The 15,760-nt window shown below is 41.7% G+C and overlaps 2 protein-coding genes across 3 annotated transcripts; one reads left to right on the plus strand and one right to left on the minus strand.

Moving 5' to 3' along the window:
* The first annotated feature begins 99 nt into the window (after window positions 1-99).
* Window positions 100-11,331, plus strand: LOC127761151 (probable cyclic nucleotide-gated ion channel 20, chloroplastic). 2 transcript variants are annotated; one of them, XM_052285392.1, is made up of 14 exons: window positions 100-284; window positions 1,219-1,282; window positions 1,701-2,144; window positions 2,781-2,966; window positions 3,325-3,423; window positions 3,996-4,133; window positions 5,352-5,519; window positions 7,983-8,246; window positions 8,400-8,545; window positions 8,736-8,813; window positions 9,720-9,849; window positions 10,014-10,260; window positions 10,348-10,510; window positions 10,840-11,331. In XM_052285392.1, exons 3-14 carry the CDS (start codon window positions 1,710-1,712, stop codon window positions 11,012-11,014), a joined length of 2,229 nt encoding a protein of 742 aa, XP_052141352.1. In that variant the 5' UTR covers window positions 100-284; window positions 1,219-1,282; window positions 1,701-1,709; the 3' UTR covers window positions 11,015-11,331. The 2 variants fall into 2 exon arrangements, with proteins under 2 accessions (XP_052141352.1, XP_052141351.1); XM_052285391.1 differs by having other exon boundaries at window positions 101-284; window positions 5,262-5,519; window positions 10,840-11,319.
* Window positions 11,332-14,903: 3,572 nt separating this feature from the next.
* LOC127763673 (uncharacterized) lies at window positions 14,904-15,712 on the minus strand. Its single transcript, XM_052288448.1, has one exon. The coding sequence runs from the start codon at window positions 15,606-15,608 to the stop codon at window positions 15,015-15,017; it is 594 nt and encodes a 197-aa protein (XP_052144408.1). The 5' UTR covers window positions 15,609-15,712; the 3' UTR covers window positions 14,904-15,014.
* Between the last annotated feature and the right edge of the window lie 48 nt (window positions 15,713-15,760).

Raw genomic sequence — 15,760 nt, forward strand, 5'->3', positions numbered from 1 at the left:
TCACGTGCCCCGTGTCAGTGAGAGAAAAGGAGACGTCGTTTTGACTCTTTGCCCCCGTGTCCACTCGCTTTCTCTCCTCCTGGTCCTTGGCGTGGAAGCCACAAGAGGAAGGGATTAAAAATCAAAAAGAAAAGAAAAAGGAAAGGAGAAGTGGAAAAAAAAATAGTTCGCTATCTCGCTCCAGTGTCCAAATCGCGCACAAGTTCTGAAAGCGATTGTGGTTGGCCGCTGTTGATCGGTGCAATCTCCCGACGTCTCGAGGAGGAAGAAGAAGAACACGTCGGGTTAGTTCGATTTCTCTTCATTTTTTTGTTCATTTTTTTCTGCGCTTTTCCGCGGCGATGTGGTAGAGTGGGGGAGTAGGGGTTTGATGCTTCCAGAGGAGTCGGAGAGGCGATTTTTATGGGATTTTTTTTTGTTGGCGGCGGTGCGTGCCCTCGCGTTCAGCCAGGGTAGCCACCTCCCGCCGCCGTCTTTGTCTTCCCTGAGGTCGCCGCCTCGTTGCTTCGAGTCCTACTTTGATTTGGAAGCCGATGAGTTCGTGGTTTTCCTGGAAGTAATTGAATTGTTTTTTTTGTATGCGAATCTGGGTGTTAGATTTGGTGAAGTGCAATGTTTTGCTGGTGTTTGGTGATTTTGATGATAAGATAGATGATTCCACTGAAGCAATGGGGGTGTAGCAAATGAGTGGCGGCGGCGAGGATGAATGAACCAATGTTTTGCCCTTGATTAGATGACTCCACCGCCAACCTAGTGTAGCTTGCTCGCTGCAGCCAGGTGCCGCCATTGCTCAAGCTGCTTAAGGAGGGCACTGACGATGCCCTGGAGGCTACCACACGCCTGCCCTGGCTGCTTGGCTTCAATCTTCAAGGGTCAATCGAACCTCCATCAGAGGAGAACGGTAGATTCAGATTGAGGAAGAGCACACTATTTCAGTGGTATTTTGAGAGAACCAAAGGCTTTCTATTGGTATATATCACAATGTGCAAGTTCAAGTGATATATACCCCTTTTTATATTAAACTATTTATTAGTTATTTTCTCTCTTCGTTCATCTCATACATTGGAGTATTGGACACAACTAGTCTTAAAGTTGTTGCAGCTGTATTTGCTGTCTTCATTGGTTTGCACTTCTTAGTTCCAATTCAGCAGTCCGTATTCAGTAATGCTATAGGTTTCCCTTCTATAACAAGTGCAAAATGTCTTTATCTCATTTCAGGTTCTCTGTTCTTTGGGGGACTCCTACAGATGTAATTGGTTCTGTAAGTTGGGGACCTAATCAGGTGAACACTTGATTGTGATAGGCTTGTCACCATTGTTAGATATGCAGCAGGTTACTGACACAACAGGGGCTGATTTTGTTTGGCCAATCTACATGTGGATTCTCTACCGCAGAGTGTATTTTCATGCTGTATCATTCTAGTGGCCATTATAGGTTAATAACTTTATATTTCCATCTAAGGTGGTTGTTTCAAACACTGGCATTCAGTAATGTGTTTTTACATTCCTGAAAATGTTCTGAAAATTTTCGTTATTGTTATGCTGACATTGTGCTACAAATATAATTCCAACATGAGTATTGATATTGATTGGAGTCGTTACTCTCTGAAGATAGATAATGTTTTTTTATACAAAAGTATGCAAACTTTCTTGCTTGTGTCATTGAACTTGATTTTCTATTACAATGGATGTTGATTTCAGGGTTAAGAAATGTCTGACCAGGAGAGAGATGATATTCCTATGCTACTAAGAAATGTTGAGCTACCAACGTTTCCTCCTAGAAGTACATCAATGTGCATACCAGTTAGGGATGATGAATACGAAGAAGACACATTTGTACCCCATACTGGTCCTCTGTTTGTTCAGCCACCAACACAAACTGCAGCAGCGGGCATTCCATTTACAAATACACCAGATATGCCTCCTCGACCTCCACAAGGAAAACAAGTCAACAAGCCACATGCGATAATGCCAGAAGAAATTGGAGGAAACAGGTGGTCTTATAGTGGGAATGTTCCAAAGAATGAACATTTGATGATGTCTGGACCTTTGGGACAATGTGACGATCCTGATTGTGTCAACTGCCCTCCTGCTTGTAAAAACAAAAGGCATTTTCACAGAGGATCAAGTACATTGGACAGTAAGGTGGTCTTACTTCCCTCTTTTTGTAGGAATGAACAAAACATTAAAACTATATGATTTTATCTGAACCTGATAGTTGTGGCTGGATTGCGCAACATTTTTCTAGTAAAATAGCATAGTATTGATACATACTTCACAATCATCATAAGTGATCTGGATTCGAGAAGCCTAATACTTCTGAATTATAAAGTAGAGAACACAAGTCTAAAAGAAACATAAAAGATAAAAGGCAAAAAAAAAAAAAAACAGAGTATAGAATGCACCTCTACATAGATGAGAGGTAATATTAGTTGATATTTATCTTCTTCTTATATAAAAATCTCCTAGTAAGCAATCAACATTTGGCTACAGATAACTCAATTTTAAGCATCAAAATTTCTATTTCAATCTTCAATGGAAAATAACAGCCAATATTGCTGGAGGTAGCGCTGTAGCGGAAGTACCCCGCTATTGTTATTGCGGCTGCAATTGTGGCCATTGTGAATGCAATTTAGTACCTTGGTTCTTAGTTTTTTTTTTTTTGTCTAGTTAGATTTCTTCAACATAATGATCAAAGCACTTCTTAAGAGCGCTTAAAGTTACTGACTGTGGTATTGTTGTATTGAATAATCTAATCTGTTTTCTTTTGCTCTCTTGAAGTTCCATAATTTTCTTTGTGAGCATGGTGGTGGATGGAAGAAGGAAATTGAGCGTTTCCTTTCACGCATTCCAGTTATGAACCCACATGCAAAAGTTGTTCAGCAATGGAATCAGTTCTTTGTGATATCATGCCTGGTTGCCATATTCATTGACCCACTATTTTTCTTCCTATTATCAGTTCAAAAGGTAACTAGTTCACTTGAAGATGCTATTTCATATCCATCTGTCAAAAGCCTACAACTTTCTTGTACACTTCATTTGTTGTTGCACCTTGTTTGTGAGTTTGTGAGCTAATCTTGTGTAATTTTTCTTACTCCTGTTGCAGCATTCTATTCTCCTATCGGTTAACTGTTCTAAGTGTTGATATCTTGTGTAATGGATTGAAAGGGTCAAATAAGCCTAAAAGGGGAGGGGGGAAGGAATAGGCGATTAAAACTTTTAAGTAGATGCGGAAGCAGTGCTTTTTGGAAATTCCGAAAATCTCAGATACTCCGAAGATCAAAGCTGACCTGCACTTACTTTTGTTCCCTTTTTTTTTATGCAGGATAACAAGTGCATTGTGTTGAACTGGCATTTTGCTACAGCACTTGCAGTTGTGAGAAGCGTGACTGATGCTATTTATTTTCTACACATGCTTCTTCAGGTCAGTACATCATTGCTTTTGCTATTCTATAGAAGGTTCTATAATTCATGTTCCATGATAGGGTATGGTTCCACATTTTATAAAATTCTTTCATAAATAACATGGTCACTAAGGCATCAGATGGAAGGCAGTTTGATTATATTTTGGTTCTTTGGTATGCATATTAGGACAAGTATATTTGTTGAGTGATCAGTAGTTTTCTTCTAAAAATGCCAAATTAGATACTGGTTTTTTGTGAGTATAACTTGCACTTTTTATCTGTTGACAATATGTGAGAAAAGGCTCAGCCGCTCAGGTTCAATATTCTTGTGTCCTGGTATCATGTTTTAGTAACTAACAGTAATGCATTGTGTGATCTCCATGATCAAATAGTTGTGATATCTTTTTACCCTTTGTTTGTTAATTGTAATGGTTTGTCATGCTTTGACTCCATTCTGGTATCATGTTTTAGTTTGATTTATCATATCTTGTATTTTATTTTATTTTGCATCTATTTGTTCCTGTCCAGTTTTAACCCCAAGAAAACATATTATCAACTTTTGACCGTCTTATTTTTTGCATTTCTCTTTCAGTTCAGACTGGCTTATGTAGCTCCAGAATCGCGAGTAGTGGGAGCTGGAGATTTAGTAGACGAGCCAAAGAAAATTGCTGTCCATTATCTTCGTGGATATTTTTTACTCGACTTCTTCGTTGTGCTTCCACTCCCTCAGGTAACTTGTTTTATCCTTCTGAGTTGATGTGGCTAAATTTTGACATTAAGCTTCATTTTTCTTCTTTATCCCTGATGGATGACTTATTATCTAGGCTGAAGTTTTCCTTTATCATTCTATTTATATTTTTATATTGCTTTGGTACTCCTCTTCAAGTCGGTAGCAGAAGGCAAACTTGTTCTTAGGGTTATGATAATTATTTTTTAGGGTAGGTCAAACAAATAAAAGAGTTAGCTACTGGGAACGCACTATACATCCTGGAGAGTATGTTGGAGACCTGGCACAAGCAGCATAGGAGTTAGGAGGTCCCAGCTATCCATCCAGCTGTTGAAAATTGCTTTTCTTGTTTGCTTGGCTTATTACTTTGCATCTGCCATGGCTTTGTGGACCGGTGGCCACAGCTGAATGCTTGCGATTGGCAAGTGCTAGTGATCCATGTTCATCTTTTTCATGCACACAGCAAATTCATTGCCCTATGTAGCTAGTGTTATGGACCTATCATGAACAGATCAAGAGCATTTCTTTCAGTTCTCTTCACGTGCACAATAGACCACATTATCCTTTTAAGCTATAAACTTGTGATCTCCACTATTGATGTACTTTAAAATACATAAGCTTCATCTAAGGAGTATTGGTTCAAGTCCCCGTTGAAAATATATGCTATTGAACCTTTCAGGTTTATTTTGGTAGTTTCTTGTTGGTCTCAGAGTATTTGCCAATGTATTTAAGCCAACTAGAAATTGACAAGAAGTCAAAAAGAAGTTGCTGTTTAGCATTGAAAATACTATGGATCTTGGGCATGATAATGACTAATTGATTATTCCATACTTGTGACCTTAGCAGATTGAGGATGAGTCTCATGAAATTGATCATGCAGAGGAACACCTTAGCTAGGCTGGCAGTTCTTTGTTACTTTCTGTTCTGTTTGCCATCAATATTGTCAGTATGAGCATCATTTGATCTGATTGCACTGATGCCCTTTATCTATTTATTGCCCCAGTTGCTTATGTAAATCAGAATTGCATTTTTTTCTAACCCTATTAATAAAGGATATTCATCGAAACAATTTACACCTTTTTATATCTTATTGGCTAATACTTTTTTTTTGTCTTCTGTTCCTTGATAAAGGTGATGATATTGCTGGTCATCCCTAAATATGTTGGGTTATCAACTGCAAACTATGCTAAGAATTTATTGCGTATCACTGTTCTTCTTCAGTATGTTCCCCGCATCATCAGATTTGTACCATTGCTTGGTGGTCAGTCTGACTCATCTGCCAATGGATTCATATTCGAGTCAGCGTGGGCTAACTTTGTGATTAACCTTCTAATGTTTGTTTTGGCGGGACATGTTGTTGGTTCATGTTGGTACCTATTTGGATTGCAGGTTAGTTCAGCTTCTATTTCAGTTTTCTGCACAAAAATATTGTGTTTATTCATGTTGAACCAGTAGTTTTTCATCTGGGGAAATTGATAGTGTCACTTAAATGTTGAAATAGGGAAACCACTCAAATCAACCTTTGCATCCACTCAAATATTGAAACTTACCAGTATGCCCTCCCGTTGCCTTCTTATTTCTCCATTCTCCTTTACCCCCTCACAAAGAGCAGCAGTACGACTGTTCCCTCTCCCTCATCATTGTTGCCACCTGCTCAAGCTTCATCGTCATCACACACATTGCAATGGTTGACTTGTAGTGCTATCTCAACCTGCTCAAGCTTCATCGTCATCACTCGCCTGGATTTTTCACATTTTGGTCCTTTTGAAAAACTTATTTCGCAAATAGACCCCTGAAAAAACTTATCCCAGAAATGGTCCTTTTTGGGGCGTCAGAGTGGCTGGCGCCGTCATCCAACGGGACGGCGCCAGCCTCTCTGGCGCCGTCCTCCTGCCACCGTGGCACACGCGAACCGACGTGGCAGGAGCGCCCGAGGGAGTGGCCCACCCCTCACCTCCATTCCTATTTCTCTGTATGGAGTTGCAACGGTGTCATTTTTGTTTTATTTTTTCAGATGTTTTTTCACACTTAGGATCACGATACAACCAAATTTAAACTCGAACTACCACTTAGCTAAGTCTGAAAATAGCTAGCATACCACTTAGTCTACTTTGCACCTTCACTAAAATTAGACCATAACTCCTTTAGTAAAACCCTTTGATTAGCATGTTATACATAATGCACTCTATCACTATATGAAATTACTTAATCTAATTCAAAATATAACCACATGAAATGATAGCCATAAGTTAAACAGTACAGAGAGATGCAATTTTTTTATTTTTATTTCATTTTTTTGATATTCTTTTCACACTTAGGAGAACATAGGAACCAACCATATAAAAAATAAACTCAAACGGACAAAATGTGACTTGTAGAATTTTCCAAAACTCTACCGAAACGGACAAAATGTCATTTATTAAAATAGGCGTAATTTTCTCATACGGACTCGGAATCAGGCAAATAATATATCCACGGACATCTACAGAAAATGTTACATCCGATTCTCCCCCGCTTCGCCGGGTTCGGCGATATTAAAACCTCCAAATTCTGCTTGCAAGATTGTGTTTTCGAGGAGAGAAGTTTCTCGGTAGAGCTTTGGAAAATTCCACAGGCCACATATTTTGTCCGTTTGAGTTTATTTTTTATATGGTTGGTTCTTGTGAGTTCCTAAGTGTGAAAAAAATATCAAAAAAATAAAATAAAAATAAAAAGTTGCACATCTCTCTCCTCTGCACTAGTTCGGAGAGAGAGGAGAGGAGAGGAAAAATTCTACGGGTCACATATTACGTCCATTTGAGTTCATTTTTTCTATGGTGGGTTCTTATGTGTCCCTAAGCGTGAAAAAAAATATCAAAAAAATAAAAGAAAAATAAAAAATTTCGGGGGGGGGGGGGGGGGGGGGCCGCCAGCCACTCTGGCGCGCTCCCCCTAGCTACCTCAGCATCGCCCCGCCACGTCGGCAGGGGGACGGCGCCAGCCACTCTGGCGCCCCAAAAAGGACCATTTCTGGGATAAGTTTTTCCAAGGGTCTATTTGCGAAATAAGTTTTTCAAAAGGACCAAAATCTGAAAAATTCACCTCGCTACTGTTGTGGCCAGCCATGTCAGAGGTCTCAGAATTGGTTGCAGACTAGAGGGGTTTTATAACTCAATGGCTGATGGAGCCTGTCAGAGTCTAGGCCACCAGAGGTGGAGAGCAATTGTTTGGAAACTGTTGGAATTTTGGGATGAAGAGAAATGGTGATAGACAGTGGGGTAGGCATGCTTTTCTTTTCATATGGCTCGTAATCAGCAAAGAACAAGGAATTAAATTAAGAAATGCATTTTATGGATGCAACACTGACTCGAGTGGCATTTTACAAATTCCAACAAATTGAATGTCATATTATTAACTGTTTCCTTATATTTGGAGAACTATGCCATGACAATGTGTGCTTTATTATTGCTTTATTATTGATACGGAGAAAACATATCTTCTGTTTAATTTGTTGTTTTCATTTAGATTGCATTTTATTGTATACATGCTGATTTCCTTGTGTTTTTCGCCGGGCCGGCGTAAGATACGCGGCCGAAGTTTATTAAGATTGAGAAGAGGTTCAAACTAGTACAACAGATACAGCTGCCATGGAGGCTAAGAGCTGTACAACCTCTATTGTTACAACGATGCACATTTGATTTCCTTGTGTTAAAAGGGGTGATTGTAAATTGCTATATTCACCTGCTCCTTTTAAGTTGTTCACGACTCCTTTGGTATTTTTAATAGAGGACTTGATCATATCAAGCTACTCAGGAGATGTTAACTAAAGTAGAGGTTCATGATGTTATTATTCCTTTTATTTTCATTTGACAGAGGGTCAACCAATGCCTACGGAATGCTTGTTCTGCATCAAAAATTCCATCTTGTGATGGTTTTATAGATTGTGGACGTGGCATTAATATTGGGAAGCAGAATCAACTAAGCAGACAGCAGTGGTTTAATGATTCAGCCTCAACAGCTTGTTTCGACACTGGAGACAACGGTTTCCACTATGGGATTTATGAACAGGCTGTTTTGCTAACTACAGAGGACAATGCTGTTAAACGTTATATATATTCATTATTTTGGGGTTTCCAGGTATTTGACTTTTGTTCCTTATATTCTTGTACTTAAGTTGTGTCTCATTTGTTCCATTTGATGTATAAGGTTTCTATACGTGATTACAGCATCCATGCTAACACTGTACAATTTTGACTACCCTTTACTGATGTTATTTTGGTTTGACGTCAGCAAATAAGTACGCTAGCTGGTAATCTTGTCCCAAGTTATTTTGCATGGGAAGTCCTGTTTACTATGGCTATTATTGGTTTGGGGCTGTTGCTTTTCGCATTACTTATTGGGAACATGCAAAATTTTCTCCAAGCTCTTGGAAGACGGTACGTGGTTATACATGCAAAATTTGCTAGTGTTTATTGTGCAATATTGTCTACCTTACAATCCTGAGATGGACCTCTAATTGTTGTGTTAATACACATCAGGAATTGACACCTCTATATAGATATAAGCTGTACCAGCTAACAGAAAAAATATCTAGTCCTGATTCTCTCTTCTTCTTTTTTTGGATAGGAGACTAGAAATGCAACTTAGGAGGCGTGATGTTGAACAGTGGATGAGCCATAGACGCCTGCCAGAAGATTTAAGAAGGTTAATCTACATAACTTCTAAACAAAATTTTACTAATCTTTTCTTTAAAAAATAACATCATATATTCCTTAATCTTGTTGCAAATCGCAACCATTTATTAATTCAGACTATTAATATGTTGTTGTTTTTTTTGCTTTGTCTTACTTTTTATTGTTTATGTGGCTCCTATTATTCAGAAGAAGAAAAACGTGTACATATTCAACAGTTATCAGGCTGCTTTTCTTGATAAATCATCTTATAAGTGGAATCTCATGCAAGCTATGATCTGTGTTACAGATCTCATTTTGTTTTGTGGGTAAAACGAATGTATGATATATTTTGAGGAAACAGATTTAGTGGAAACATCATTTGTTTGATATTGAAAATTGTCAATTTAGTTACCAAGTTTCCATATGCAGAAGATGCACAACAGTCTCATGGCAATGTCAATGAGATACCTGAATTTTGGTTTGCTACATTCTTTTAGGATCATTATTTCGAACTAGTTTATTTGTGAGGAAATCAATTTTTAACTCGCCCAAAAGGGTGCAATTTTATCTTTTCTTTGACACCAAGGATTGATATTGAGTATTTGCCACTCTAAATGTGCAACTAACCAACAATCGCTACTCAGTGTATTCTGTCGTCTTTAAGAAAAATGAGTGTCAGTTTGTGAAATGTTCGAAATAGGCTTTTCCTCTTTGCATTCTCTTCTTCATCTCCACAATCTTAATCATACCAGAAGTTAAAGATTTGTTGGAGAGGGAGGGAATGGTAAATCTGGAGTATTCCTATAATGGGCAAAGAACACAAACTTCCCCAGGCAGAACATGAACTTTTACATTTGTTGGAGTTGGCAAGCAAATGATTTCCTCTTTATTTTTGGACTGGAAGATTGTAATACTTAATAGTTTTATGAATGTCCAGGAGGGTTAGACGCGCAGAAAGGTTCACCTGGGCAGCTACCCAAGGGGTGAATGAAGAGGAGCTTTTAAGTAATTTACCAGAAGATATTCAAAGGGACATACGCCGTCATTTCTTTAGATTTCTTAACAAGGTTTGTTTATATGAGGACTCTGACTGTTCTGGGAGAGCAAGCACTGCAACTAGTTACTCTATCACATTTTTACTTTCCATGCTCATGATGCATTTAAAATTTGAGGTTGCTGATGATTTACCCCTACAATTTTCAAGGAAATGCTGACTACAATTATTTTGTAGGTCCGATTATTCACATTGATGGATTGGCCTATCTTGGATGCTATATGTGACAAACTAAGACAAAACTTGTATATTAGCGGCAGTGACATCCTTTATCAAGGTGGTCCAGTTGAAAAAATGGTCTTCATAGTGAGGGGAAAGCTAGAAAGCATCAGTGCAGATGGAAGCAAAGCTCCGTTACATGAAGGTGATGTATGTGGAGAGGAGCTCCTGACATGGTACTTGGAACACTCTTCAGCTAACAGAGGTCTGCAGTTTTTGCATTTTGTGTTTTTATTGTTTTCTCTTTTCTGTGATTTATATTTGGTAAGTCTCCATATTTCTATTGTTTCAGATGGTGGGAGAATGAGATTCCATGGTATGCGTTTGGTTGCTATTCGTACTGTAAGATGTTTAACAAATGTTGAAGCTTTTGTACTAAGGGCAAGCGATCTCGAAGAAGTAACTTCACAATTTTCACGATTCTTGCGCAATCCACGAGTGCAGGGTGCAATCAGGTGGAGACTTTTTTCTTTAGTGTCACATGATCATATATGCTCACCAGAGTAATTCTCTGATTCAACTAGAATTGTGTAGGCTTATGAATGGTTTATCTGTTGATTTAAATTAATTTTACCATAAGTTAGTTGGGAAAAAACTGAGTTCATCATGCATCACAGTAATTGTTATTAGCTGGGATATTTGGGATAATTAGAAACTACTACGGTACTCTGCTCCATGCAGGTCATGCATTCAGTTGTGTCAGTTGCCGAATATCTATCTTCTATGATATGTATGACAATGTTCACTAAGGCTGGTGCGCTACTGTTGCAACTGCATCCAACAGGTATGAGTCACCCTACTGGAGAACCATTGCTGCAACGCGTATTCAAGTCGCATGGAGGTATCGGAATAGGCGATTGAAGCGAGCTGGGATGTCGAAGTTGAACGATCAATCTTATAATTCTGCATTGGAACGTGGCGCGCGTGAATGTGATGCTCGTCAGCATGGGCGGGTATGATTTGGATCGACAAGGTGCTAACGTTTGGTCACATTTTTATGCGCTAGAGCCCTGACATCCTTGTGGCTATCTTACTTGGCAGAATGTATTCTATGTGAGCTACATAATATTTTTTTTTTTGCCCCACAATTAGATCTGGTAGCTAGAGTACCAAACTGGAGGAACTACATCTCATGTATATAATGACGGCTAGTTTTTCACTAATAACTGTTTCATTCTTGGCCTGAAATCTTGCCTGCGTATCTGCTAAGCAATTGTGTTAGTTTGTTGGTTGCCTGCAACTGGATCAGGGCTCGGCAAGCTGTTGCGTTAAAGACGCTTGTCTCATGGATAAGCTCTCGTCGCGGCGGGGTGGGAGGCCGTCGGTTCGCCGTTCCCGTCGTCGGTGGAGCAGATTAACGGTACGATATGCCCTGCTGCATACTGATCGTAGGGTCATTTTTAGTTTTGCTTCCCTACCAAAATTGTGCATTTGCTTTTCTCTTTCTTTTTTTTTCACGCGTACGTTTGGCTTTTGAAACGACCTCAAACCGCTGTGTTCTAGGGTAAGGATTAGGAACCAATTAGTGCACGATTAATTAAGTATTAACTTAAAAAAACTTTAAAAATAAGTTAGTATGATTTTTTAAAACATTTTTTCTATAGAATGTTTATGTAAAAAATATATACCGTTTTAGCAGTTTGGGAAAGCTTGCCCGCGAAAAAGAAGAAGAGCCGAAGACAGCCTAAACTCATCCGAGCACAACCCTCTCAATAAAAAAAGGAAAAAGAAACAGTAAAAAGTGTGCAAGCAAACGGGCCGGGGACGGATGCTGCGGTTGGGCCTGCCTGGGAGCCCGAAGTTTCTTCTTCAACGACACCAGACGCCGGGGGTCCCGCTCACACTGTCGCTTGGCACGCCGCATCTCTTCCCTCCTCGCAATCACAAGCCGAGCGGGCGGGCGCGCGGCGGAGAAAAAAAGCCGCTGGCGCTGCAGCTACTCACGCGCAGCCAACAACTCCACCTTGCCGTGCATTGTACTCGTCCCAAGCAAACAGCCCGTGCTGCTCTATCAGCGCCTCCAAATTTCTGGTTCAGGATCGAGAGATCGCCCCGCCGAGCCTGGCGAACTTGAGGTACCCCTGGTGTCGCGGTGACCACACGCCGAACCGGTTGTAAACCATGATTCTGCACGCGTACATGGTGTCCCGTGTACATGTCCCGCTTCATCTCCAACACCCTTCTCCCTTTACGCAACGTGCCGCACGGGCGCGGGCACTGCCCAACGGGAGCTGAAGGGGCGGATCCAAAGTAGAAGGGCTGGTATCAGGTGACACCGATGACTTTCGACAAAACATATAGCGAAATTGTTTATCCATATGTTATAACACTATAATCTAAGCATAATTAGCATCCTATGATACCGATAGACACGTTATGACACCAACAAAACGACTATCTGAATCCACCACCGGAGCTTCCAGTACCTGTGTCGCCTCCATATATATGCTCACATTAAGGTGGTGTTTGAATCTACTTAAGATGAAGTGAACATAAATATTAATTGTTTCACGCAAAACGATGTGGTAATAACATATGATTAATTGAATTTTAATTATTATAAACTTAAAAAATGGATTAATTTCATGTTTTAGAACAACTTTCGTATAGAAAGTTTTCGCACGAAACGAACCGTTTAGCAGTTTAAAAAGTATATCACTTTTATCAAAAAGTTTATCTAGTTTTTATTGGAAAAAAGAACAGGGCCTTACAGTTAAGCTTGGTGTGGCCCTCGTGTATGTATATTCCCTCCATCCAAAATATAAGATACTTTGATTAATGTGATATATCCTAGTACATATTATATGTTGAAACAAATGGAGTATACGGGAACTAGGATAAAGTTTGTATTGGATCGGAGGTAGGAACGTTTTGGAAACGCTAACGTATTCGTATTCAACTATTCAAGTATATTCATGAATTGATGCATGCGCGGCAAACCCTTCATGTATAGTACTAGCTAAATACCCATACATTGCAAGGAGGTTGAATATATTCTTTTGTTCTTTTTCATAGCTTGGGAATGAATATTCTGCGTGCTTCACTGTTTAGTGGCATCGACATGTCAGCTGATAGTGGAAGTAAGTGATGACAGATTCATCAATTTCTAGTCCCCACATGTCAGTTGTGCGTGGTGACGAATTCACCCCTCACCACTACGACTAGAGTTTTAGAAGGAGTATAATATGCAACTGGTCGTATTCAGACGGTTGTATATACACAATGCCATGCCATGCCATTACGCAACGGGTCGCGCATGGTACATCTCTAACTAGCTCCCTCGCATACGGATTTTTCACTAGCTGCATATTTTCCCTTCTATTAATCTCGTAGCGACAGAGACTAGACTGGATGAACTAAATCAGATACTACCTTCTTTTCAAAATGTATGATACATTGACTTTGCATACAACGTTTAACCATTTGTCTCATTAAAAAATTTAATATAAGTATGTAAAAGTATAAGTTAAGATTATGTTTTATTTGATGCTAAAATAAGTTACAACAAAATAAATAATATTTATATATATTTTTAATTAGATGAATGGTCAAACGTTATATGAAAAATCAATAATATCATATATTTTGAAATAAAGGAGTACTGTATTTTCATGAACCACTGTTTCATTCTTGGCTTGAAGCATTGCCTGCATCCCTGCTCGCCTACATGCTGGTAGCTGTGCAAACTGGTGACCCTGCACCTCAGCACCTGGATCAGGTTAGAGACGCTTGTCCGTTGCTACACAAGTTACTCAGCTTATGAGATAACAGTGTATACCCTATGGCACGCTAGCACTAGTGCATTTTTTTTTTCTCAGCATTGCAGCTCTCAATTAACAACAAGGGTCATGATTCATGGACACCCGAAAAGCAACCAAAAACCCTACTAATTTTCACAAAAAGAACATCACTATCGAGTCACAACTCACTACAGCTCATCAACTGATGATACCACTAAACAGTTAGGCTGAGCAATCACAGATTCACAGTTTGCTGGATTGGAATACGTATGTAGTAACAATCTTTCTACTTGTCGCGGTGATCGTAGCCATGGCCGTCGCCGGCGGCGGCGGCGCGGAGCACGACGTGGCGAATGTTGTGTGCACGAACTCCTCCCAGCCGGGCCACGATCGATCCCTCCACCGCCGGATCGAAGCTCGCCGAGAACACGCCGTAGGACGCCGAGGAGGAGGCCGAAGAGCAGGAACGCCACCCAGAGCGGAGGCTGCAGGTCGAGTCCGGTCACCGCGGCCGCCGCGCGCAGCGCCGCCTCGCCGGCACCCGCGCCGCGCCGTCCACCGCCACAGCACCTCCTCCTCCGACTCGAGGAACGCGAGCTCCCCGTCGCGCTCCCGCCGCCCGACCCACGCCTCGTCGCTGATCGACGCGTCCGCCACCAGCAGCGTCCCGACCAGGAACGACGCGTGTCCGCGTCGATGAGTGCCCGCAGGAACTCGCCCTCACGCGTCGATGAGTGCCCGCAGGAACTCGCCCTCCTCGCCGCCGAACACGGTCGCCTCATCGGCGACGCCGGCGTCGACGAGGTTCTTGAATGATTAGGCGGGGGCTCACCGCTCACAAGTGCAGCACGCCACGGGTCACCAGACGTGCACGATCTTAATTAGGAGTACCATGTAAGTATGTTTGTCATGTTCTTCGGTCCAGTTGATTAACACTTAGAGTCGTGTGGTGATGTTAAGATAGTATCCGAAATGACCTATGGGAAAGAGGAATTTTACGAACATTTTAGAAACGAACTAACTCGTGTGAAGATTTTTGTAACGTTTCAGCGTTCCAAAGGAGCCCTCAGCTGCGAGTTGAATGTTCTTTTAGCATAAAACGGTCATGTACAACTACAATCTCTATTAATCTGAATATATATATCTGACTACAAGTCTTAAACCACTTTACTGAGTATTTCATGGTTTAATCGAACAAAGTGCTGTGAAATCGAGTTAATTAGTCAGTGTCTTCATCTTCTACTTCTTCCTCATCTTCGTCTTCCTCCTCCTCGTCCTCGTCGTCGTCCACTTCGTCGTCTATGGAGGAATGCTTGGCCATGGACAGTTCGCTCCAGTGGCTAGCGGCGAGCTCCCACCCCACCAGCGAGCCCCTCTCCGCGGCGTTCCACCTCGACGACAGGAACCCGTAGTGGAAACCGAGCAGCCCCACGGCGAACAGCACGGCGGAGCCCGCGGCGCCGGCCCAGGCCGGCGCCGCGTCGCTCGCCGCGCCGTCGAGCACCCTCAGGAACGCGGCCTCCGCCGCGACCGCCGCCGCGGGTGGCGCCAGCATCCGCCACATCATCCCGCGCCTCATGTCCTCCGACAGGTTGAGCCCGAGCCCGAGCCCGCCCGCCGCGCGCCATTCTTGGCGGTTCTTGGCGACGTCCCCCCTCGCCGCCGCCGCAGCGGTGGTGTCGATGACCTCGACGTTGCTGGAGCTTGCCGCCGCCGCCGGCCGGGCGGTGAACACGCCGGCGACGCGTCGCCGGCTCGGTTGGTGAAGCGGGCGTGTGGCGGCGCCTCGAGAAGGGAGGAGCAGCAACTCCATGGCCGCGGCAGGTGAGGTCCGGTGGTGCGAGTGAGTGAGTGAGACCGTACGTACGTTTGTGAAGACGAGAAATGAGTTATCCTATCCTAAAAGGGCCTTTCTGGGATAGCAATGTGGAGATATTTTTTTGCTTAGCTTTGCAGTGACCTAAC

This window comes from Oryza glaberrima, chromosome 2, assembly GCF_000147395.1.
Source record: "Oryza glaberrima chromosome 2, OglaRS2, whole genome shotgun sequence".
NCBI classification, from domain to species: domain Eukaryota; kingdom Viridiplantae; phylum Streptophyta; class Magnoliopsida; order Poales; family Poaceae; genus Oryza; species Oryza glaberrima.

What these genes read in the sequence shown, in the direction of transcription:
- LOC127761151 (XM_052285391.1), top strand. Translation starts at nt 1,710, where the DNA reads ATGTCTGACCAGGAGAGAGATGATATTCCTATGCTACTAAGAAATGTT. An exon ending in TTCTACACATGCTTCTTCAG is followed by an intron (nt 3,424 to 3,995) that starts GTCAGTACATCA and finishes TTTCTCTTTCAG; the next exon opens with TTCAGACTGGCTTATGTAGC. An exon ending in GGTACCTATTTGGATTGCAG is followed by an intron (nt 5,520 to 7,982) that starts GTTAGTTCAGCT and finishes TTCATTTGACAG; the next exon opens with AGGGTCAACCAATGCCTACG.
- LOC127763673 (XM_052288448.1), bottom strand. Translation starts at nt 15,608, where the DNA reads ATGGAGTTGCTGCTCCTCCCTTCTCGAGGCGCCGCCACACGCCCGCTT.